This window comes from Pelobates fuscus, chromosome 1 (assembly GCF_036172605.1).
Source record: "Pelobates fuscus isolate aPelFus1 chromosome 1, aPelFus1.pri, whole genome shotgun sequence".
NCBI classification, from domain to species: domain Eukaryota; kingdom Metazoa; phylum Chordata; class Amphibia; order Anura; family Pelobatidae; genus Pelobates; species Pelobates fuscus.
In genome coordinates, this window is record NC_086317.1 from 426919163 (window position 1) to 426945044 (window position 25882).

Here is a 25882-nt window from a genome sequence, read left to right on the forward strand (position 1 = left end):
AAGTGCAAAAGTACTTATAAAGTGCGAAATGCAAACACATAATCGTGTTAATAAAAGTGCATTATGCAATCACAAAACAGATAAAAGCACATAGTCATATGTATGGGAGTGCAAAATGCAATCTCTCTGTATTGGATGAGTATCTCTGTACTGAACAGGGAGGAGGAGTTTGGTGTCCTACCATCTTAAAAATTCACCAGCCACCACTGATTATAGGACTAGAACAATACTATATGAGTGAGCAACTACTTGAGCCTCATTAAAATGTGAGAAGGTAGTAAAATATTTTAGCATTTTAGAATTCAGACAATAAAGTAAATGCCAATAATGCATGACAGTCCCTTGCACTTTCACTGGATGCAACAGATTGCACTCTGGCCCAGAAGTGAAACTACTTTTACTATCCAAAGACATGTGGTCACCTTTAAAAAAAAAAAAAAAAAAAAAGTTTATCAAAAGTTATTTTTTATTTTGTGAAAATATATTTTTAGCAATAATGATTATTTTAGAAAAGGCACATATTTTTGTACTTGCTGAGCACCGAGTTCCGCAACATAAATAGAACCAGTTTTTACATTCACATCTACAAGATGTGGCCGAACTCCATCTGCCATCTGAATAGTGCTTATAACTTGACACTCCCCAATTCCCCCTATAGGAGGCATGGATAGTAACAGCACGCGGCTTAGGTTTAGCTGAGCCACAATAAGGTACTTCTTATCAGCGGTTAACCTAAAAGAAAAAGAAAAAAAAAATATGCAAGGTAAATCAGTAGACAAACATTCATCGTAATCATACACGGGTGACAAATGGGTCATTCGTATTTCAAGTTGTATGCTACAATAAGTCTAAAAATTTAATTGATTATGTGTACCTGACAAAAATACCTGCGTGAGAGTAATTCTCCATTACTACCATTTGGTAGTACTTAAAATGTGACAATACCTCCTCCTATATAGGCTGGATCTGACTTAAACAAAATAACAAACACCTCAAAAAGTAACACCCACAATACTGAAAGTTACGATTTGTATTACAAAGAAGGTATGCATTAAATGCAAAATGCAAAGCCAACTGGAATTGTTTGAGGATTAGTCTTGTTTAACCCCTTAAGGACCAAACCTCTGGAATAAAAGGGAATCATGACATGTCACACATGTCATGTGTCCTTAAGGGGTTAATGGTCCTTCAGTTACGTAAATAGTTGATAATATGCCATTTGAAAAGCCAGAAAATGCCAGACTCTTGATGAGGTCCCTGTCTATCCTAGTCATGGGTATTCTCTGAACACATGATTTGAATAGTGTAGCCTCTATTCCACTGTCGAGGGAATAGGGTGAGCTTCAATAGGCAGTCCGCATGGAATTTTGATATGTGGAAGTAACGTTAGTGAAATGCTTCCCATTAATCATTGAAACTATTTAAAGTACAAATAAGAACTGCAACTAAAATAGAACAGTAAAAATCAATAACATTTTACGGTGATTGCTTTGATCCACATTCTACTCCACTGAATAACACCAGTATACATAGCGTTAACAAGCGTCTGCTGTTTATAAAGTGGAGAGCACATATAATTCAGAATTACTTTATCCTGTCATTGGAATACATTATGTCCTTTACCATAAGGATCTCTATTTTTTTATGACTCATATTCGCCAGTGGGCAGATGGCAGCTAATATCTTACAATACCTTGTATACAAGCTGGATGAGTCAGAAAAAAACCTTTAACATTCTGTTACACATATTAGAAAACTTCTGATTGGATTTTAAAGAGTAAACATGTCCAACGGTCTGTTAATTACTGCAATATTTTATGAGAAGTGTGCTTTCATACCGGACTGAATAGGGGCCATCGTCTAGGAAACAGGTGGTCCAAGTACCGATCCATTCTCCTGAGATTTTATCAAATGCCTGTATCCTTTTATTACCTCGATCTGCAACCCACACCTAAAAGCAAAAGTTTGTATTAAAAAGGTTGGTATGAGCCTTTTTCGCAGAAGAGAAGATTCGGTGCTATAGCGATCATTAAATGGGGACATTTCATAAAGGCTATTAATGTCTTATGATGCATAAGCTTATAGTTAGTTATATTTTTTAGAACAAATAATCAAACAAAAACATGCACTTGACAAACTTTGCAGTGGTTAGATTTAGCATCAGAAGTTATTTATGCAATGCATCTTTTTTTTCCCTAGTTGAAAAAGATTCACTTACAGGAATAGTCTTTTTTTTTTGTAATTCAAGGTTTGATAGATATGGCATACAGGGACGTATTTGCCGCAAGGCAAACAAGGCATTTACCGTGGGCGGCACATTCCAGGGGGGCGGCAAAAAACGCTGCCCCCAAATTCCCAGGCTAATGCCTTCTTAGCCTGGTGGCATTCGGCTAAGTAGAAATTCATGCGGGCGGCGCTGACGAGGGAGCACTGATTAGTGAGCTCTCTGCTCAGCTCCCGCGTGCCGCAGAGTGATGCCGGGAGCCGGAATATGACGTCACTAATCAGTGCTCCCTCGCCAGTGCCGCCCGCATGGATTTCTACTTAGCCGCCCAAGTGCCAGTATTTTTACTTAGCCGCCTAAGTGCCTGCCTCCCTCCCTGCAAGAAGACCCACTGGACCCCAGGCAAAAAAATAAAATCCACCCAGCTCTACCAAAGGTAGGGAGGCTGGGTGGATTTAAACTAAAATAGAAAAAGTTATCTTTATTAATGTTGGGGAGAGGGGGGTTTGTCAGTGTATGTGAGTGAGTGTGTGTCTTGCTGTCAGTGTGTGTGTGAGTGATTATGTGTGTCTTGATGTCAGTGTGTGTGTATCTGAGTGATTGTGTGAATGTCCGTCACTGTGTGGCTGTCTGTCAGTGAGGGTGTGTGTCTGTCAGTGTGTCAAATCACTGAGTGTGTGTGTGTGTGTATGTATGTCATTGTTTGTCAGTGTATATGAGAGTGTGTGTCTGTCAGTGAGTGTATGTGTCTGTCAGTGAGTGTGCGTCCTCCACAGGAAGGGGTGGGGAAAATTTAAATCAGGAGGGGCAGCACAAATCCTAAATACACCACCGATGGCATACCCTGTATGGACAAAAGTATTGGGACAAATTGATTACCGGTAATTATTGAATTCAGGTGTTTCAATCAGACCCATTGCAATAGGTATGTAAAATCAAGAACCTAAACATGCAGTCTGCATTTACAAACATTTGTGGAAAAAAAAATGTGTTGTTCTGAATTCAAGTGTGGTACTTTGATAAGATGCCACCATGGGATAAGTCAATTTGTGAAACTTCATCCCTGCTACGGTTATTAAAAAGTGAAAGCTTTTAGGAACAGCAGCAACTGAGCCATGAAACAGAATACCACGTAAAGTCACAGTCAGTGGCAGCGTGCTTTAATCCACTCAATTCGACACTTGGAGCAGTGGAAACGTGTTCTGTGGAGTGACGAATCTTGCTTCTCAGTTGGGTGATCAGAGTTTAGCAGATACCAAGAAAACGTTACGTGCCTAACTGCATTTTATCAACTGTAAAGTTTGGTGGAGGAGAGATAAGGGTATGGGGCTGATTTTCACTTCTGGTGAAGGGAAACCTTAATGCGTCAGCATACCAAGACATTTTGGACAATTCTATGCTGCACAAAGGCATGGTTGGATAAGTTTGTTGTGAAGGAACTTGACTGGCCCGCACAGAGCCCTGTCCTCAACCCTACTGAACACCTTTGGGATGAACTGGAACAGAGATGGTGAGCCAGGCCTCATCGTCCAACGCTAGTGCTTAATCTCACAATGCTCTACTGGATGAATGGGCATTTGCACAAAAATAAAATAAAAATGATAAGAAAAAAAACCCTCCAAAATAGAGTGGAAGCTGTTATAGCTGCAAATGAGGAACTACATATTAAAGTCTATGTATTTGGAATGTAATGTCATAAAAGTCTCTGTTGTGTAATGGTCACAACACTTTTGTCACAACACTTTTGTTCATATAGTAAATGTCATGAATAACAGTAATATGAAAGGTCATGTACAATGCAAACAACAATATTATATTTCTTTTAGAGAGAGAAAAATATAGTATTATAAAATAGTAATAGTATGGAAGCACCTATTGTTTAAGTTACTATGTTATACGTTGTATCCATTAACACATCAACTGAATCGTGTCTTGGGTCTAAAAAGAATACACAGACATATTTCCAGTAAGAAGACCTTAGCCATTGCTATATTAACTGCTTAAGGACACATGACATGTGTGACATGTCACGGTTCCCTTTTATTCCAGAAGTTTGGTCCTTAAGGGGTTAAAGTGACAATAAAATATCATGCATGCTGGGAAAGCGTTGGATTTGCAGAGATTGTCAATTCTGATAATCTAATCATAGAAACATAGAATGTGACGGCAGATAAGAACCATTCGGCCCATCTAGTCTGCCCAGTTTTCTAAATACTTTCATTAGTCCCTGGCCTTATCTTATAGTTAGGATAGCCTTATGCCTATCCCACGCATGCTTAAACTCCCTAACTGTGTTAACCTCTACCACTTCAGCTGGAAGGCTATTCCATGCACCCACTACCCTCTCAGTAAAGTAATACTTCCTGATATTATTTTTAAACCTTTGCCCCTCTAATTTAAGACTATGCCCTCTTGTTGTGGTAGTTTCTCTTTTAAATATAGTCTCCTCCTTTACTGTGTTGATTCCCTTTATGTATTTAAATGTTTCTATCATATCCCCCCTGTCTCGTCTTTCCTCCAAGCTATACATGTTAAGATCCTTTAACCTTTCCTGGTAAGTTTTATCCTGCAATCCATGAACAAGTTTAGTAGCCCTTCTTTGAACTCTCTCTAAGGTATCAATATCCTTCTGAAGATAGGGTCTCCAGTACTGTGTACTGAGCACTGGTCTCACCAGTGTTCTGTACAATGGCATGAGCACTTCCCTCTTTCTACTGCTAATACCTCTCCCTATACAACCAAGCATTCTGCTAGCATTTCCTGCTGCTCTATTACATTGTCTGCCTACCTTTAAGTCATCAGAAATAATCACCCCTAAATCCCTTTCCTCAGATGTTGAGGTTAGGAGTCTATCAAATATTCTGTACTCTGCCCTTGGGTTTTTACGTCCAAGATGCATTAGCTTGCATTATCCACATTAAATGTCAGTTGCCACAACTCTGACCATTTTTCTAGTTTACCTAAATCATTTGCGATTTGGCTTATCCCTCCTGGAACATCAACCCTGTTACATATCTTAGTATCATCCGCAAAAAGACACACCTTACCATCAAGACCTTCTGCAATATCACTAATAAAAATATTAAAGAGAATGGGTCCAAGTACAGATCCCTGAGGTACCCCACTGGTGACAAGCCCAAGCTTCGAATATACTCCATTGACTACAACCCTCTGTTGCCTGTCACTCAGCCACTGCCTTACCCATTCAACAATATTGGAATCCAAACTCAAAGATTGTAGTTTGTTGATAAGCCTTCTATGTGCAACAGTGTCAAAAGCCTTACTGAAATCTAGGTAAGCAATGTCTACTGCACCACCCTGATCTATAATTTTAGTTACCCAATCAAAAAAGTCAATAAGATTAGTTTGGCATGATCTTCCTTAAGTAAACCCATGTTGTCTCTGATCTTGAAATAACTATTCTCAAATCAACAGCACATGGAGAGACAAAACAATATAAAAACAGCCAGGTGCAAACCATATAAGCACTCCCTCAAGTGCTTTAAATATTCAAATGTATATAGGATATAGAATGCACACCATAACAATCTCAAAAAAATATTTAAATTTTATTATGTACAAAAAAGTACCAGAATGTAAACATATAAGAAAAAATAAATATAAACAAAGTAACAGAAGTAAAGGCAGATACAATAAAATAATAGTAATAAATTACCACAAAAATCCTTACAAGCCTCAGACAGAAACACGAGTCACCAAACCCCCCCAACGTTTCGGCACCAACTGGCTGCCTTTATCAAGGGTGATAAAGGCAGCCAGTTGGTGCCGAAACGTTGGGGGGGGTTTGGTGACTCGTGTTTCTGTCTGAGGCTTGTAAGGATTTTTGTGGGGGGGTTTAGTAATTTATTACTATTATTTTATTGTATCTGCCTTTACTTCTGTTACTTTGTTTATATTTATTTTTTCTTATATGTTTACATTCTGGTACTTTTTTGTACATAATAAAATTTAAATATTTTTTTGAGATTGTTATGGTGTGCATTCTATATCCTATATACATGTCTCTGATCTTGAAAACCATGTGTTTTTAGATGTTCAACAATCCTATCCTTTAACATGGTTTCCATCACTTTCCCCACTACTGAAGTAAGGCTTACTGGCCTATAGTTGCCCGACTCCTCCCTATTACCTTTCTTGTGAATGGGCACAACATTTGCTAACTTCCAATCTTCTGCGACTACTCCTGTTAACAATGATTGGTTAAATAAATCTGTTAATGGTTTTGCTAGTACACCACTGAGCTCTTTTAATAGCTTTGGGTGTATTCCATCAGGTCCCATTGACTTATTTGTCTTTACTTTTGACAGTTGAAATAGAACCTCTTCCCCTGTAAATTCACGTGTAATAAATGACTCATTTATCCTTTTTCTTAACTGAGGTCCCTTTCCTTCATTTTCATCTGTAAATACCGAACAAAAATATTCATTGAGGCAGTCAGCTAGACCTTTATCCTCATCGACATACCTTCGTTCTTTTGTTTTTAATCTAACTAATCCTTGTTTTACTTTTCTTTGCTCATTTATGTATCTAAAAACAGTTTTGGCCCCTTTTTTACTGACTGCTATTTTCTCTTCTGTGTGTGATTTGGAAGCTCTTATAACTTGCTTAGCCTCTTTCTGCCTAATCTTATAGGTCATTCTGTCTTCCTCACTCTGGGTTTTTTTATAATTACTTAATGCTAACTTTTTGTTTTTTACTATTTTGGCCACATCTGCGGAATTCCACAGTGGTTTCTTGATTTTTTTTGCTTTTACTGACAAGCCTAATGCAATTTTCTGTTGCCTTCAGTAGTGCAACTTTTAAATAATCCCATTTCTTTTGGACTCCATTTAAGTTGCTCCAGTCTGATAATGACTCCTTTAGTCACACCACACAAAAACAAAAGTTTTAGACTTTAGAAAAACAGACTTTTCTAAAATTAGAATATGTGTAATTTTAGAAAAGTCTGTTTTTATATTATATTAAACCACACTGACTGATGATCACTGGATCCTAAACTTTCACCTACAGTAATATCTGATACCAAATCTCCATTTGTTAACACTAAATCTAGTATGGCCTCTTTACGAGTTGGCTCCTCAACGACTTGTTTTAGAGACAATCCCAGTAGGGAGTTTAGAATATGTGTGCTCCTGGCACAAGTAGCCATTTTTGTTTTCCAATTCACATCAGGAAGATTAAAGTCACCCATGATGATAACTTCCCCCTTCATTGTCATTTTAGCCATTTCCTCAACTAGTAGATTATCTAACTCTTCAATTTGTCCTGGGGGCCTATAAATCACACCTACACGCGTTACTGTGTGATTACCAAATTCTAACGTAACCCAAACGGACTCTGTTCGCCTCACTAACCTTTATTAGGCTAGATTTCATGCTATCCTTCACATACAGGGCCACCCCTCCCCCTTTCTTGCCTTCCCTGTCTTTTCTATATAAAGAGTACCCTGGTATTGTTATGTCCCAGTCATTTTTCTCATTATACCATGTCTCAGTAACAACGACTAAATCTACACTATCAGTTGCCATTATTGCCACAAGTTCATGGATCTTATTCCCTAAACTGCGAGCATTTGTAGACACGACTCTAAGCTTATCATTTTTTAACACACTTGCTACAGGCACCTTCTGTCCTTGTTTTGGGGGACAATTGGATTGAGGTTTTATCACCCTTTTGCGCCCCCCCCCCCCTCCTAGTTTAAATACATCCTAGCAAAACCTCTGAACTGCTCACTGAGAACATTTGTTCCCTTTTGAGAAAGATGCAAACCATCTTTTTTGTACAGTTTATTTCCATTCCAAACAGAGCTACCATGAGTAATAAAGCCAAATCCTTGCTCCCGACACCATTCACCAAGCCACAAGTTAAAGTCCGTAATATGCATCCGCCTGTCATTCTGAGTGTTATGCACAGGCAGAACTTCAGAGAATGACAGTGTGGAAGCAACCTGCCGTATATCATTGGCAAAAACATGAAAAACTTCCTTCACCTCTGAAACCTCATTGCAAGTCAAGTCATTTGTCCCTAAAGGGACAAGTACATCCAATTCCCCTTCCTGCTTTGCTTGCTTAACAATATTACATATACGTCTCCTGTCTCTGAGCAGTAGCTCCAGGAAGACACCTCACAAGACCACCATTGTTCATCTCCACACCTCTTATGATGGAATCCCCCAACAACTGCTTTCTCTTAGGCCTCACCATAGTCTTCAAGCCTCTCTGCACAACACCACTAGCCTCCGTGCCTCTCTGCACAACACCACTAGCCTCCGTGCCTCTCTGCACAACACCACTAGCCTCCGTGCCTGTCTCCATGACACCATTACACTCTGAAAGTGCAGAAAATTAATTATGTAGAGCAACAGACTGTGCAATATGCCTTTTATCCACAACTCTAAGTCGACCAGATCCTACAGTAATCCATCTGCCATTCCTAGTATGTCTCTGTGGCAGTGGCTTTGCAGCAGTTCCAGCCTGAGTTTGTTTACCAGATAATTTACAAATCTCAGACTTCAAAAATACAATCTCCTGCCGCAAGATAGAGAACTGTCTACAGATTAGACAACAACCAAACCTCCAAAAAGTGGAACGCGAAACAAATGCATAGCAACTATTACATTGAACCAAGTCTGCCATTCCAATGAGGTAAATAATTTAAATGAAAGGATTTTATTTATCCCCCTGAATACCTCCAGTTTATCTCCAGAATATCTCCAACCACACACACTTAGAAGCAACACTCTCCAGAATATCTCCAACCACACACACACACACACACACACATACACACACACTTAGAAGCAACACTTAGATGGAGCAACCAAGCTAGATTAGCCAAGCTAATGACAACAACTCTTATATACTCCTAAAATCACCTCCCACTAGGAATGTTTAACACCTGGGTAGGCCTCTGCTTATTTGCAAACAATAGCCAATTTAAACAGCAATCAATAGCAAGTAGCTACCTAATCAAATCAAATGCCTTATAATTACCAACAGCAAATCACACCTTGTGCAATCAGTAACCTTTTCCTACAGATGAATCTTACCTGTAACAGTATTAAAAAAAAAAAAAAAAAAAAAAAAAAAAAAATCGCTGGCCAATCTGCATCTCCTCACAATGTATTGGTGAGGATTTTTTGTGTTGTACAGCATTGACCCAGAAAGCACCTCTAGTGGCCCTGTGAGTGACCGTCACTGGAGGTGTCCCGAGGCTGTAATGTAAACACTACCTTTTCTTTAAAAAGGCAGTGTTTACAGCAAAAAGCCTGCAGGGACGGACTATACTCACCAGAACAACTGCATTAGGCAGTAGTGCCAGTGACTATCATGTCCCTTTTAAGCATAAGAGAAGGAAAGAGTCCTGATAGACGTGAAAAGAAATAGCCTGCTTGACGATCTAATGGTATATCCTGATGAGCACACAAAAAGTTGCCTAGGGCAAACCAGAAGATCTGAATTATAGCATGGATGGCCAGCAAACTATATGCACAACAGGGTAATCAGTTCGGATCACATTTAAAAAAAAAAAAGTTAGTGAGTATCTCCACAGATGGGATAGCCTCCCTTCTTAACCACTGAAATGGACAGCATGGAATCAGCAAAAGTGTATATGCCAGTCCAGACACTTTGTGGTATCATCAATGGCACAGGGGGCACTCAGAAATCCACCTCACAAGCTCCTCTCCCCCTCCAAAGGTCTCTGTGGCCAGCAACCTTCTGCACTTTCACTTCAATAATAAAGTTGCAGAGTAGCTTTGCAAGAGACCCCAAATGCCAGCCACTCTCAAGCGACACAGCGCCGGACTACCGGAGACCCCATCAGCCTGGGCCAGCAGGGCTATCTGCAAAGGGGACACTCTCCAGTCCCACACCGGAGATGGAGGCCCCTGCATTCCATCACTGATCACATCCGGCAACTCTGGAACAAGGCGTCAGTCTCTAGGACAGTAGGTAGGTAGTTCCCCGTCTGTCTCTCTGATATCCTCCTTTTACCAGGAGCATGCGTAGAAGAGAAAAATGGCATAGCAGCTTTAGAGTCCGTCACATGGAGGGTAAGGGGAGAGCCAAGTCAAAATTATTCAAACTGACACTTGTGCATGGATAACCCACACCAGTCAGAATCTTGCTGGGAGAGCCTTCTCAGTCAAACGGCAGGTCTTGCAGTGAGCAGTCGTACAAAGAGTTTGTAAGTGAAGTTCTCAAAGGGTAAACTTCACAAAAATGTGTCAAAATATTGCTGTACGATTATTTATGCCAAAAAGCAGCATTAAGTGATGAGAGCAGTTGGAACGAAGCAGGATGGTTGCAGATCAGGCTCAAGACCATAGCTGTTAAAGATGGAATCCTGTCAGCTCGATGGTCCGGCCCTGCCCCCCAGGACTAGTCTTCTCCACTCTCAATTTAGCCTGAAAATTATTAGTCCTTTCCTTCCTAACTAACACATTTAAAAGGTTGGTTTTCTTTTACTATAAATAGTTGTCAACCACAATTCTACAGCACTCATTCTGGGTGCCTACTTGTAGCATTAGCACCTAGTATTGACTGAAAAAAAAAAAAAAAAAAAAAACACCGACTATGTCTTATGTTTACATGGAATAAAGCATCTCGGCGTACAATCTTCTTCCAACTAGACTATATTGGTCTAAAAGTAGGCATTTAAAGTACTGCTAAACTGTACAAAGCTCTAACTCTGTACATCAAAAAGATCTTTAACATGTTCTAGAATATAGCACTGCATAAACTTCTGGATACATACTCGTCGTTGTTCATCCAACACTACACTGTGTGGAATATAGAACTGTCCAGGATTTGTACCATTGCCACCCAGGATCCACTGCACCCAGAAATCTAGAACAAAAAAACAAGAATGCAAATCAAAATGGTATCGTACAAGTCACAAACTGTGCTGCAAGTCTATAGTGGATCATTATGAAACACAGCTATGGGATGTGCCACAGTTCACCTTGAAATAAACCAACACTGCTAAATAACGTTATACGTATCCAAAAAAGGTACATATATATCTTTAAATGTCTAAATAAATGTTGTTTCAGTAGCTCACATTTAAAATTCTTAAAAGCCTGTTGTTAATAACCAAGGTAACCAACAAATTTCCATTTTTTTGTATTCTTTATTTGAATAAGGTGTATATAATGGACAAGTGCATTTGAAACATAGAATGTGACGGCAGATAAGAACCATTCGGCCCATCTAGTCTGCCCAGTTTTCCAAATACTTTCATTAGTCCCTGGCCTTATCTTATAGTTAGGATAGCCTTATGCCTATCCCACGCATGCTTAAACTCCCTAACTGTGTTAACCTCTACCACTTCAGCTGGAAGGCTATTCCATGCACCCACTACCCTCTCAGTAAAGTAAAATTCAGTAAAGTAATATTATTTTTAAACCTTTGCCCCTCTAATTTAAGACTATGCCCTCTTGTTGTGGTAGTTTCTTCTTTTAAATATAGTCTCCTCCTTTACTGTGTTGATTCTCTTTATGTATTTAAATGTTTCTATCATATCCCCCCGTCTCGTCTTTCCTCCAAGCTATACAGGTTAAGTTCCTTTAACCTTTCTTTGTATGTTTTATCCTGTAATCCATGAACCAGTTTAGTAGCCCTTCTCTGAACTCGCTCTAAAGTATCAATATCCTTCTGAAGATACGGTCTCCAGTACTGCGTACAATGCTCCAAGTGAGGTCTCTTTCTACTGCTTATACCTCTCCCTATACAACCAAGCATTCTGCCAGCATTTCCTGCTGCTCTATTACATTGTCTGCCTACCGTTAAAGGACCACTATAGGCACCCAGACCACTTCAGCTTAATGAAGTGGTCTGGGTGCCTGGTCCATCTAGGGTGAACCCTTTTTTCTATAAACATAGCAGTTTCAGAGAAACTGCTATGTTTATATTTGGGTAAATCGAGCCTCTAGTGGCTGTCTCTGACAGCCGCTAGAGGCGCTTCCACGCTTCTCACTGTGAAAATCACAGTGAGAAGATGCCAGCGTCCATAGGAAAGCATTTGCAATGCTTTCCTATGAGACTGGCTGAATGCGCGCGCGGCTCTTGCCGCGCATTCAGCCGAAGAGGAGGAGAGGAGGAGGAGAGTTCCCCTCCCAGCTCTTGAGAAAGAGGTAAGTTTAACCCCTTCCTCTCCATCCAGCCCGGCGGGAGGGGGTTCCTGAGGGTGGGGGCACCCTCAGGGCACTATAATGCCAGGAAAACGAGTATGTTTTCCTGGCACTATAGTGGTCCTTTTAGTCATCAGAAATGATCACCCCTAAATCCCTTTCCTCATGTTGAGGTTAGGACTATCAAATATTCTGTATTCTGCCCTTGGGTTTTTACATCCAAGATGCATTATCTTGCACTTATCCACATTAAATGTCAGTTGCCACAACTCTGACCATTTTTCTAGTTTACCTAAATCCTTTGCTATTTGGCTTATCCCTCCTGGAACATCAACCCTGTTACATCTTCGTATCATCGGCAAAAAGACATACCTTACCATCAAGACCTTCTGCAATATCACTAATAAAAATATTAAAGAGAATGGGTATACTCCATTGACTACAACCCTCTGTTGCCTGTCACTCAGCCACTGCCTAACCCATTCAACAATATTGGAATCCAAACTCAAAGATTGTAGTTTGTTGATAAGCCTTCTATGTGCAACAGTGTCAAAAGCCTTACTGAAATCTAGGTAAGCAATGTCTACTTCACCACCCTGATCTATAATTTTAGTTACCCAATCAAAAAAAAAATCCAAAAATCAATAAGATTAGTTTGACATGACCTCCCTGAAGTAAACCCATGTTGTCTCTGATCTTGAAATCCATGTGTTTTTAGATGTTCAACAATACTATCCTTTAACATGGTTTCCATCACTTTCCCCACTACTGAAGTAAGGCTTACTGGCCTATAGTTGCCCGACGCCTTCCTACTACCTTTCTTGTGAATGGGCACAACATTCGCTAACTTCCAATCTTCTGGGACTACTCCTGTTAACAATGATTTGTTAAATAAATCTGTTAATGGTTTTGCTAGTACACCACTAAGCTCTTTTAATAGCTTTGGGTGTATTCCATCAGGTCCCATTGACTTATTTGTCTTTACTTTTGACAGTTGAAATAGAACCTCTCCCTCTGTAAACTCACATGTAATAAATGACTCATTTGTCCTTTTTCCTAACTGAGGTCCCTTTCCTTCATGTTAAATCCTAGAGGGTAAAAAAATAAAAATACAGAATTTCTCTAAAAACTGCAATATTTCACAATGCCAGAAGTAAAAAAAAAAAAAACAAAAAAAACACAGTAAATAAAAGTACTATGTAATTTTAATATTATATTTAATTACGGATATCTTTTAGTTAAAGGATCACTATAGTATCAGGAAAACTAACTCATTTTCCTGACACTATAGCATTCTTAGGACCCCTCCACCCTCAGGGTCCCCTTCCCTTGTTGCTGAAGGGGTTAAATCCCCTTCACTTACTTACTTTAATCCAGCGCTGGAGACCTCTCCTCTCCCGCCGAGTAGAGCCGAATGCGCATGCGCGGTAAGCTTTCCTATGGACGTTCTGCCACTGGATGTGAATTTCGTATCCAGCGTCGCAGAAGCGCCTCTAGCGGCTGTCAGGAAGACAGCCACTAGAGGTTGGATTAACCTTGCTATGTAAACATAGCAGTTTTTCTGAAACTGCTATGTTTACATCTAAAGGGTTAAAACTTGGGGGTCTTGCACCAGACCACTTCATTGAGCTGAAGTGGTTTGGCTGACTATAGTGTCCCTTTAACAAATATGAATTTGTAAGATGGAAAAATTTAAAAGTTTAAATGGACACTATAGGCACCCAGACCACTTAAGCTCATTGAAGTGGTCTGGGTGCAACGTCCCATTGCAGAAACTGTAATTTTACATTGCAGCACTAAGTCTGCCTCCAGTGGCTGTCTCCCAGAAAGCCACTGGAGCAGTGGCGTACATACCAGGGTCGCGGCTGCGACCGGGCCCGGCATGTACCCACTGTGGCTAGCCTCTTCCCCTGGGGGGCCCAGGAGCCGGCCACCTCAGGGCCCCCCGAGGCTGGCCGTGGTATCACCAGGCGGGCGTGCGAGGGAGCACTCTCCCCTGAGTGCTTCCTCTGCAGCTCCCTCACGCACCGATACCGGAGCCGGAAGATGACGTCATCTTCTGGCTCCGGTATCAGTAAGCGGCGCGCGAGGGAGCTGAAGAGGGAGCACTCAGGGGAGAGTGCTCCCTCGCGCGTCCGCCAGCCAGATAGCCGCGCAGCAGCACCACCACCACCACCACCACTGGACCCCAGGGAATCCTCTCAGCACTTCCAAAGGTAGGGAGGCTGGGGGGATTAAATTTAAAAAAAAAGTGTGTGTTAGGGAGTGTGTTAGTGTCTGTTAGCTAGTGTGTATGCGTCTGTTCATGAGAGTGTGTGTGTCTTAAGCACTTACCTTTCTCCAGCGCCGGACACCGTTGGCGCTGGGGATCTCTCCGCCCCGATCCACCACTCAGCTCCAAATGCGCATGGGTGGCAAGAGCCGCGCGCGCGTTCATTCGAACCGCCCATAGGAAAGCATTACTCAATGCTTTCGTATGGATGTTCAGCGTCTTCTCACTGTGATTTTCACAGTGAGAATCGCAGAAGCTCCTCTAGCGGCTGTCAATGAGACAGCGACTAGAGGCTGGATTAACCCTCAGTGAAACATAGCATGTTTTCAGCTGCAGGGTTAAAACTAGAGGGACCTGGCACCCAGACCACTTCATTGAGCTGATGTGATCTGGGTGTTTGTAGTGGTCCTTTAAGTGTATGTGTATCTGCATGCACTGGCGTACATACCGCGGTCGCAAAGGTCAACCCCTGCGACCAGGTGCCCGCCACCATGTGTTGCGGCCCAAGCTCGCGCAGAGTACGGATCAGTTTTCGCACCGGGGCCCCATGGGTTGTGTGTACGCCACTGCACTGGAGGCGCTTCCGGCATCTACAACAGACCTTTGGTCCGGTATCGGTCGCCCTCACGCTCTGCATGAGGACATCCAGTGTCAGATTTTTCCCCATAGGAAAGCATTGATTCAATGCTTTCCTAAGAGAAGGTCTAATGCATGCGACACTTACCGCACATAACTAATGATAGGGCTCAATTAAAGATCCTGGTACTTGCTTACAAATCTCTACACAATGCTGCTCTGACCTACTTATCTTTACCAATACACAAATATGTCCCGTCTAGGCCCCTACGCTATGCAGAAGACCTACGTTTAACCTCTGTTCATACTCCTACCTCTGATGCTCGCCTTCAAGACTTTTCTAGAGCTGCACCATTCCTACAAAAATGCCCATCCCCTCTCTGCTAGACTTTCACCCAGTCTCCACTCCTTAAAAAAAAAAAAAAAAAAAAAGTAAATTAAACTGTGAACAGCTTTCTCTCCCCGCACCCTGATTCTCTCCTGCAACTATCAACAAAACACTAAGTGAATGGATATTATCCTAGCAACCTCCTTTTCTACCTTACCCTTACCTTTTTGGTCACTATGTCCTACTTCCTCTAGCATGTAAACTCATTGAGCAGGGCCCTCAATCCCTCTGTTTAGGTCCAACTTGTCTGGTTACAAATACGTATCTGTTAATCCACCCATTGTACAGCGCTGCAGAATTTGTTGGCATTTTATAAATAAATCATTTCTGCAAGGTTTTAAAACACAACATTTAGTCATTGTATGGGTTCCACTTCAGTCATGTTTGTGATAGGATTCAGTCCAAAATTATGGGTTACTGCATATTAAATACCATACCATAGTCACCAGAAAAACTACAGCTTTATCTAGTTGTCCTGGTATGTATAGTAAATCCCTGCAGGCGATTTGCTGTAAACAATGCCGTTTTAGAGAAACAGCATTATTTACAATACAGCCTAGGGACACCTCCACTAGATGTGCTTCCTGGGTCACTGCTGCACAGTGTGCAGCACAGACAATTTTGAATAGAGACACTGAACGGTCCTCATAGAGATGCATTGATTTAGACCATGGGTCGTCAACCTGGTCCCTACCGCCCACTAGTGGGCGTTTCAGGATTCCAGGTGGGCGGTAGGGATTTCCAGGTTGATCGGGCGGGTGTGACCATTTGCGGCGCCGGCCCGCGCGGCAAACCGCCGGGGCCGCCTTCCAAAGTGTCCATCGGGTGGCCCATGCTGTCAGGGCCACCCGATGCATGCGGATTGTAAGGGGGCCCGGTCAGTGCTGGGCGCTTTAACAGCGCGACCGGGCCCCCTGTGATGACATCAGAGCTGGGAGGAAGGGATTCCCCGGTCACTCCTCCCAGCTAAAATTGAGAGCCGCGCGGGAGGAAGCAGAGGGAGTCAGAGTGGGAACTCTGACTCCCATCCACCTGAGCCACCACTGGACCCCAGGAAAAGTCACCCTCCTGCACCTTAAAGGTAGGAAACAGGAGGGTGACTTAAATATAATCTGTGTGTGTGTGTGTCTCTGTCTGTCTGTCTTGTCTTTGTATGTATGTGTCATTGTATGTGTGTCTGCATGTGTGTGTCTATTTATGTCTTATGTGTGTCTGCATGTGTGTGTGCCTGTTTGTATGTATGTGTGCCTGTCTGTGTCTTTGTGTGTCTGTATGTGTGTGTGTCTTGTATGTCTGTATGTGTCTGTCTATATGTGTGTGTGTCATTGTATGTTTGTCTGCGTGTGTGTCTATGTATGTCTTATGTGTGTGTCTGCATGTGTGCGTGACTGTCTGTGTGTGTCTGTTTGTATGTGTGCCTGTCTGTTTGTATGTATGTGTCGTGTGTGTATGTGTGCCTGTCTGTGTGTCGTGTGTGTCTTTGTATGTGTGTCTGCGTGTGTGTGTGTGCATGTCTGTTTGTATGTATGTGTCGTGTATGTGTGTGTGTGTGCCTGTCTGTTATAGTGGACTATAGTAAGTGGGCTACCTAGCTCAGCCTTCCTACTGGGCATTGCTATAAGGACGGTTAAAAAACAGAAAAAAGGTGAAAAAAAAGGTGGGGAGGGGAATTGAGGAGGGAGAGGAGATGAGCTGACGCACAAATGAGAAATCATATTATGCGCAAACAGAGAAGTCGTCTGAATATCACTGAAAGAGACATTCGTTTGTTCCTTACGAAAATCGAACCAGATATCAAATATTTAGTCTCGCAGCATCAACCTCAAGGATCTCATTAATCACTAGTAAAGGTAATTTCAATTTACTTTATTGTTTTCTCATTAAACTTTATAAAGTTAGAAACCTTATAAACCTGCATTAAGTAGAAATAAAAAGATAAATGTACGTACATTTATTTTTTTTAAAAACACCCTCCTTTCTTAAAAATATTCCGCATTTGCGCGAAAACTGGTGGGTGGTAACGAAATTTTTTCAACCAAAAAGATGCATTAGTGGGCGGTAGGTAAAAAAAGGTTGACTACCACTGATTTAGACCAACATGCGCCAATCAGCATCTCCTCAGAGATGCACTGACAGTTTTGCTGCGCATGCGCAATTGCCTCCCAATGCTTTCCTATGGGAAAGCTTTGGGTTTGCTGAGATCGAATTCAATGATCTCACCCAAGGAGGAAGTGCAGGTGCATGGTCAGCCATAAGGAGATCCGCACTGCACTGGGAATAATCTCACCTTTTAAAGGCAGGAGAGGGGGTTGGGGGCCTAATAAGTGATCTTAAATCTATAATGTCAGGAATACATGTTTGGTTTGCATACACTATACTGTTACACACAGAAGGAGCGTGGATTTAACTGTCCTATTGTCTCCATTCTGAAAGTACAACATAATAGTTCAATGTAAGGCTGGTATTCACTAAACTTTGAGTTGTAGAGAATTATCAAAGTAATTGGAAATTATAGCCTGATCTCAGTTAGACTACTTTAGTCTAAAACTTGCATGTCTCTTGTAAGTTTTTTCCACAGTTACTGGTTTGTGTTGTAACCACAAAAAAAAAACAACAAAAAAACACAACACTGTAGCATTTTAAATAAGTTTGTTATCTTGGTGTAAATTTTACAATTGGGATTTAATTTCACTTTTATATAATTTGCCACACAGTACTGCTTCATTAATTACATATCTCTTGTATGTGGTACATAAATAATCCATAATATAAAACCATATACATCTCTGTAATGGTTATCGCTGCATAGAACATATATAGATACCAAGAAAAGGAAGTACGTACTGTCTGTGAGTTTGAGAAGCCTGTTATTCAGTCCACCATCTCCGTCCACAATGTAAATCTCGCCTGTTTTCTCAACAAAAATGTCTGCAGGTTGATCAAACTGAAGTGGATTCAGGCCTGAACCTGCCTTTCCTGGTATTCCAAGGACTTGAACAAGATTTCCAGAGGGTGTATACTTTTTTACTGTGTGCCCATACAATCCTGCAAATTAGGTATACACCAAGTCAGGATTTACATTAATTTGTGAACTCAGAGAATAATAATAATAATAATAATAATAATAATAATAATAATAAATCAGAGGCCTATATGGCTTTAAACATCGGAAGCTATATATAAAGAAATTTTGAGATTACATTCTTAAAGAGTTGCTATAATAAGGAACCAGGAAACCGGGTTTCCATGGTAAATTGTCTGCTTTTAGAACTTAAAGCCAGCAAAATTATTTTTATACATACTTCCAATGTGTTACGCTTTCTATAGTAGTAGTATGGCACAAACTGTGTAAGGCTATAGTGTATGTAGTTCTGGAATAGAACCCAAGCATGCAGGCAAGCCTGGACTACAATGGAGGTCACCACTCCCACCACCACCATTGCTGGAGAAATAGAAGGTCCTCAGCAGATCACTCAGATCACTCAGCTCTGCTCAAGGGAGCTAACAGGAGCTGCTCTGAAAACGGTTTGACTGCTTACAGTGGGTGGGTGGGCGCGCTTGGGCACCATAACCATTACAGCAAGTTGTGGGGGTTTTTGTTCCTGCAGTGTTCCTTTAAACATCGAATTGGGAAGAATGGGAGTTTGAAACAGAGTGGTCAAAGGATAAATAGGGGCATGAACCCAGTGAAATATTGAAGATAAAAATGAAGAAAGATCCCTGAGCAAAGAAAGAACAATAAGGTACTATATAAATGTTTAAAAATTAACTTGTCAATTTAAAGGAATGATGTCAGTTGCTAGTGTACGTCATAGACACATTAAGATATGTGTCTTGTAATTCGAGTGATATCCTATGTAGTAGAGAAATATATATATATATGTAAAGAAAAATTATTTCCTTTACTACATAGGATATCAATCGATTTACTATAGACACAGATCTTGTGTCCATGACGTACACTAGCTACTGACATTATTACTTTAAATTGACATAATAAAAGTTAATTTGTATACATTTATATAGGACCATATTGTTATTTATTTGGTCAGGGATCTTTCCTAATTTATCTTAAATTCCTTTAAACATAATTTAATGCACCAATATGGCAAATATATGTCATTCACTTGCCTGAGCCCACATCTGTTATCCATATGGACTGCTCTGTATTAGTGCTCACTGCGAATATCCCATGAGGCATCTCAATGGTGTTTGTATTCCAATGCTCCTTAAAATATCCTTCTTCTGTAAAAACCAGCACTTTGGATACATTTGCCCCTCTCTGAAAATCAAATCACGATTTATAGGCATTCCTGGCACCAAAACCACTTCAGCAAGTTCCTTTAAGGATATTTTCAATCAAGGATACATATTGGATGATGAATTTTATCAAAATGCTTATGCCGGGTATATATAATTTGGCAAGTAGTCCCTGTTAAATGGCTGTGCATATGCATTTTCTCTATATTCTACCGAGATATTGAAAACATATTTTATATAGTTTATTGGAAAGGTTATTTGAGCATGCTATGTGTGTCCGAAATAAGTGACCGAAAGGTTTATGGAAGAAAAAAAAAAAAAAAAAAAACTACACTGTTACATAATAAAAAGGAAATACGGTAAGCCAAATAGAAACAATCTAAACTGAAATAACATACCTGTACTACATAAACTAATGAATTCGAGGGGTCAACTGCCACACCGTAGGCTACACCAGAAAATAATTCTCCATTTTTGGGCCAGTTGGCGTCCAACTTGTAGAGTTGTTCGGCTTCTTCCCATAAGTAATAATAGATGGGTTTATGCCAGGTCTGTAAAGAAAAAAAAAAGAAAAAACACAATGGGGAACATTTTTTAAATTTCTGTTCTAAACAATGGTCTAAATTACTATAAGTGGGGTAATTACCATAGAAACCAGCAGGCACATTCCATTTGTGGCTCCTCCTATTTTAAAATTTCCCACCACAACACACTATGATAAATCTCCCACAGAGTATACCCTAATCATCTTACCCACCCCATGACTCGAATACTTACCCTGCACGCTGATCGTGATTGGGGGACCTGCCTGCCACCCCGGTCAGTCTACAGGCAGTCAATCCAGCCAGCAAGTAATGTGATTTACATCATCTACAATATGAAATTCAGGCCATTGTTCTCATAAACAAATTGATACATAATATGTGTGGCTGCACTTTATATGAAAGAGGTAAATTATGGTTAAACTGAAATTTTTTGAGGTTTTGTTTTTGATGCAGAACTTCTACAATTATCTCTGTCCTTAAAGGGATACTCACCAAACCAACTTTAGCATAATTAAGCAGTTTTGGTGTATTAGACAATGTCCCTGTAGTCTTACTGCTCTATTCTCTGCCATTTAGAAGTTCAATTACATGGTTTATGCAGCCCTAGTCACACCTCCCTGCATGTGACTTACTCAGCTTTCCTAAACACTTCCTGTAAAAAGAGTCATCTAATGTTTACACTTCCTTTATTGCAAATTCTGTTTAAATGTATAAGTTATTATCTCCTGTACTGTAAATAGTTTGCTAGACCCTGCAGGAGCCTCCGGTATGCAATTAAAGTTCAATTTACAAAGCAGGAGACAAAAACATTTAAGGCAAGTTATATCTGATTGAAAATAAAAACCATTTTTTTTTCCCATGCAGGCTGTGTCAGTCACAGCCATGGGAAGTGTGGCTAGGGCTGCATAAACAGAAACAAAGGTGATTTAACTCCTAAATGGCAGAGAATTGAGCAGTGAGACTTCAGATGCATGATCTATACACAAAAACTGATCTGTTAAGCTAAAATTGTTTTGTGATTATAGTGTCCTTTTAAGGGGTTAAGGAGTTAAAGACTACATAGTGTCACTATAGATTAACATATTTTGTTTGAATTATACAAAACACCATGTTAAATGAGCCAATTAGTTTTTCTTCGTGTTTCTAGACACCAATGTAAACACTGTCTTTTCTCTGAAAAGGCAGCTATTACATTGAAAAGCCTCCATGTACAGGCTAAAGACACCAAAACCACTACATCAAGCTGTAGTTGTTCTGGTGACTATAGTGTCCATTTAAAACACATCCTTTTGTGTGGTATAAATGGGCCTATAAATCCCTAAAGTAACTTTATCTAGTTCACAAAGGGACAAAAATCAATTACAGACAGGATGTGTGTCTGGAACGTCCAAATCTCTTTATTATTATAACCCAACCTCAATATTGGATGGGCTGTAACAATTTATCTCCCAGGAACCATTTGAACTAAAGATTGACATTTTCTACCCATGACCCTTTTTACTACAGAAAATTGTTAGAAAGTACCCCCATTTCACAATTCTGGATCCCCAATTCTCCTTCCAATAGGGTAAACATCCCAATATTTCTTAAAGGGATACTACAGGCATCAAAACAACTTTGGATTAATAATGCAGTTTTGGTGTATTGATCATGCTCCTACAGTCTCACTGCTCAATTCTCTGTATTTAGGAGTTAAATCACTTCATCTACACAGCCCTCCTAAACATTACCTGAAATGATAACTAGATATTCTAGGTTCCTTTATAGCACATTCTGTTTAAATTGGAATTTCTTATCTTTCTCTCTGATTGAAACCTTGAATATTGTGCGGAAGTTTAGAGGCAATGCAATTGGGTTAAACTTGGTTAAATTGGTTAAACTGTTTGTTAATGGTTTAACCCCTTCAATAATGCCGGCTTGTGGGACCTCCTTGCCCATGACAACACCATTGCAATCAAGTTGTTCTTGTTCCTGGAGTGTCCCTTTAAGCTTAAGTTATTTTGGTGCTTAGAGCAATTATTTAACATTTTATTCAGAAAAACGGACTCCGCAATGATATACAAGGGGAAGACATACATATATAATAAGAGGTCGAACAAATGTAAGAATACAGGAACACAATGTGACAAGGTCCCAGTGTAGATGGGTTTATATACTATAACAGTATGGGAAGAACTATGCAGATACCCTGATCTCTGCTGGGGAGAGACAAAATAAATACAGACCCCCCAGATCTAACACAGCTCCCCTATTAAACAGATTTCTATCACTATGCTTTCTCACTTATCTTCATGAGATTCTTGTGTCACTTACCTGTGATTTTAGATGGCAGTGCCAGCAATGTAACACAAGCAGGGCTGCAGCTGTGGCAAATACCCAGATCCCCAAACTGTGCCTCCACTGCATATTGCTCTAATAATCTACTGCTGCCATCCTTACACCACACACTGTGATCACTTATAGTGTCCTTCTTCCTGTTTATGTACCCCTCCTGCTCCTCCCACGGAAATGTATCTTCCCAAGTAACATGTGAGACATTGTTTCTGTATAATAAATGTATCCAAACCAGCAGAGCTGCTGTAACTGCATTAACCCTGTGTCTCCTGGAGAAAGGAACTGCACAGATGTTTAATCTTCAGTCAAATATTAATCAGTACTATAACATTTATACAGAACACCAAAAATATAAATAAAAAAAATAAAACACACTATTTTTTTGTTGCCAATAAAAACTATTACTGTCCAGCACATGATGAGTTAATCATTGCACAGCCTTGACGTTTACCCTTTGACCTTGTGAGTCTGCTTGGACTACATTTCCCGATAAGCTGTCGGGTGAAAGCCTACACGAACGTTTATGGGAAACGTAGTTCTACAGCTTTCAGTGCGGCTCATTACGTAATCATCCTGCGCCATTGAGGCTGTCCTAAAGACTTCAAAACAGGGGGACTGCCAGGGGGGTTTGTAACTAAACCTAGGGGAATGGCTGCTCTCACTACTTTTTTAAAAGTTTTTTTTTTTGTTTATTTTAATAAAGCTTTTTTGAAAATATATTATTTCAGTTTAATAAACATTGTTTAGTGATGTATACACTAAACTGAGAATGGTAATACATTTAATGCTGCATTAAGCTAAATTGGGGGTAAAATAGAGAATCAATGACTAATGCTGAATTATTGTTTTTTTGCCCCAAATTCTGCTATTTTTCTCTAAATCATTTGATTGTGATTTTAGTGCATGAAGCAGTGTAGGATATAAAGTGTAGATCCTGGGACATTAGGTGAATTCAGTGTGTGTTGATGAGGAGCCCCCTGGGTGGGTCCCCATGCTTTGTGTGTGTTTGCTCCGGAAGATGTCCTGTCTGTGTATCCTGCTTGGGATGGATTGTTACACTGTGTCACCGCTGAATTAACCTACCATGCATGTACACACTGCACACCCCAAATACCCTGCTGAACCCTAACCAGAGCCATGCAAGGGGCTGTGTGTACCCACAGGGTGAAACTCTGATTCTTATAGGTATATCTGCTCTGTGCAGTGAACAGTTGGTAAGTATAATCTACTCTTTGTGTAAATCCTCAGTCATGTGACAATACAAAAATAGATTAAATTCAGACTCGTTACTTACTGGAGTTTAGAAAACTGTTGCACTGAAACCGATCAGAAAGATTAAATTAAATGTCACACCAAAAAAACGCTTTTATTTGTGACCTGGATTAAAAAAATAAAAATAAAAATAGAGCAATTGTCACACTTTAAAGATTAGTGTTTTTGAGTCTGAAACATAACATTTAGTAATGCTATTAATTCCTTAATTTTGCTTTTTTTATTATTATTATTTTTATCACTATGTATTGCACTCAATTTTATTGATTTGCTGGATTTTAATTCTTTTTAAGGAGTTTGCCAGTGTTGAGTGTTCCATTTCCCCTATTTTCTGCAAGTGGAGCTCACAAGTTGTGTAACTGCTGCAGTAATGGGGTGTTAAAGTGAAACTAACGTTTTTGGAATTTGTGCTATTGAACAAAACCTAGGAAATTACCCTGTGTTCATTTGTTTATGTGACGATCATTTTTTCTTTACACATGTATATTAAACAGATTATATCTCAATTAAGTTGTTATGGTTCCAGGAGATCCTGAGCGCTGTCTTGCCATGATGGGGTCATGACAGCGTTTAACCCCAAAGTTGCAAAGACAACACCTGTTTAATAGACCTCCTGGCGTCTGGCGATGATGTGCCGCTGGTTGGCTAAGAGTGTGTCACTAGTTTCTTATTCACAAAACTGTGTGAGAAATGAACTTGCACCCTAACGCTCGCTTAAGGCTATTTTCCATGCTTGCTGGGAAAAAGAAGCCTTAATCATCATTAATACCAATACCAATAACATGTACATGTCTGCACGCACATACTGGGAAAAATGGTGTATTTATTATTATTAATTGTATGCCTTTAGCATATAATTTTAGCCTCAAATTTGCAATTTGTTTTTCTATTCATTAAATTTGTTCATTAAATATAGAAAACATTTATTTTCGACTTGTCTGTAACTGATTGCTGCAAGCATGGAAATGAGCTCTCTGTTTTTTATAGTGTCCGAATGGAAACATAACTCACTCATGTGTTCATGAACGAAACATACAAGATACTTTATTTTGAAAATTAGACTCTACTGGAAGCTTGAATGTGGCTAGACTGTCCACTTAGGTTTGTTAATGTGTAGATTAATGGACAGGCCTTGAAAATAGCACTTATTTGTTTTTTACATAGAGAAGCTTAGTAGTCAGGAGTTGAAAGGTTATAGCCTACCAACCATATGTGTATAGACAAAATGTTCTTCTTCTTACCTAGATGTTTGATGTAGTGCAGTGACAGTACAGTAGAATTTCCGATCCTAATGTATGTTGGTATAAGTTGTTTACATGATCATACTGCATTCTGTTGCATCATACACTCAGTTTTGCAACTGTTTTATAACAGAATAAAAAATATATAAAAATAATAAAGGAGCATTATAGAATAATATTGCTTGAGGGGCTTAATGGTGAATTAAAACTCAAATTATGATGAGATTTTAATAGAAACCAGCCGAGAGAGTAATGTCTACATGTTAAAGTCCATGGTCTTGGTTCCATAGGCAGTTTACTGTATTAAGGCGTTTAATCATAGTGTGGTCTTAGGAGAAAAATGGAAGAAAAACGATGGAACATAGCATCTGTAAACTAGGTGTTAACATCCACTGTGTCCATATTGTTGTATAGACATGTGACTTACTAGTTGCACTAAACCCTAGCTCCTCCATTGAACACAATTTATCCATGCAAGAGTACCCTAGCTCCACGGAGGGCTGAGTACATTGCCTCCAAAATGATGGAATCAAGCTTTTGGTTACATTTAATATGCGTATGGTCATTGACTTCTTATACTTTGAGCTAGGGGTTGTGGTGTGGTGCAGGAGGAGTAG

The 25882-nt window shown here is 40.0% G+C and overlaps 2 protein-coding genes across 4 annotated transcripts in view; one reads left to right on the forward strand and one right to left on the reverse strand.

The window, feature by feature from the left end:
* Nucleotides 1–498: 498 nt before the first annotated feature.
* Nucleotides 499–23078, reverse strand: NHLRC3 (NHL repeat containing 3). Its single transcript, XM_063429021.1, has 7 exons — nt 22732–23078; nt 20272–20424; nt 19745–19895; nt 18458–18658; nt 11003–11094; nt 1839–1951; nt 499–732 (listed from the first exon to the last, which is right to left on the reverse strand). The coding sequence occupies exons 1-7, from the start codon at nt 22822–22824 to the stop codon at nt 501–503; spliced, it is 1035 nt and encodes a 344-aa protein (XP_063285091.1). The 5' UTR covers nt 22825–23078; the 3' UTR covers nt 499–500.
* Nucleotides 23079–23745: 667 nt separating this feature from the next.
* Nucleotides 23746–25882, forward strand: part of PROSER1 (proline and serine rich 1) — a 40568-nt gene continuing 38431 nt past the window's right edge. For 2 of the 3 annotated variants that reach the window (XM_063428982.1, XM_063428998.1), the window contains exon 1: nt 23747–23966. The gene's annotated coding sequence lies outside the window, so the exon portion shown is untranslated. Of the gene's footprint in view, nt 23967–25882 lie in introns of all 3 variants that reach the window. The other variant, XM_063428989.1, reaches the window with a different exon arrangement.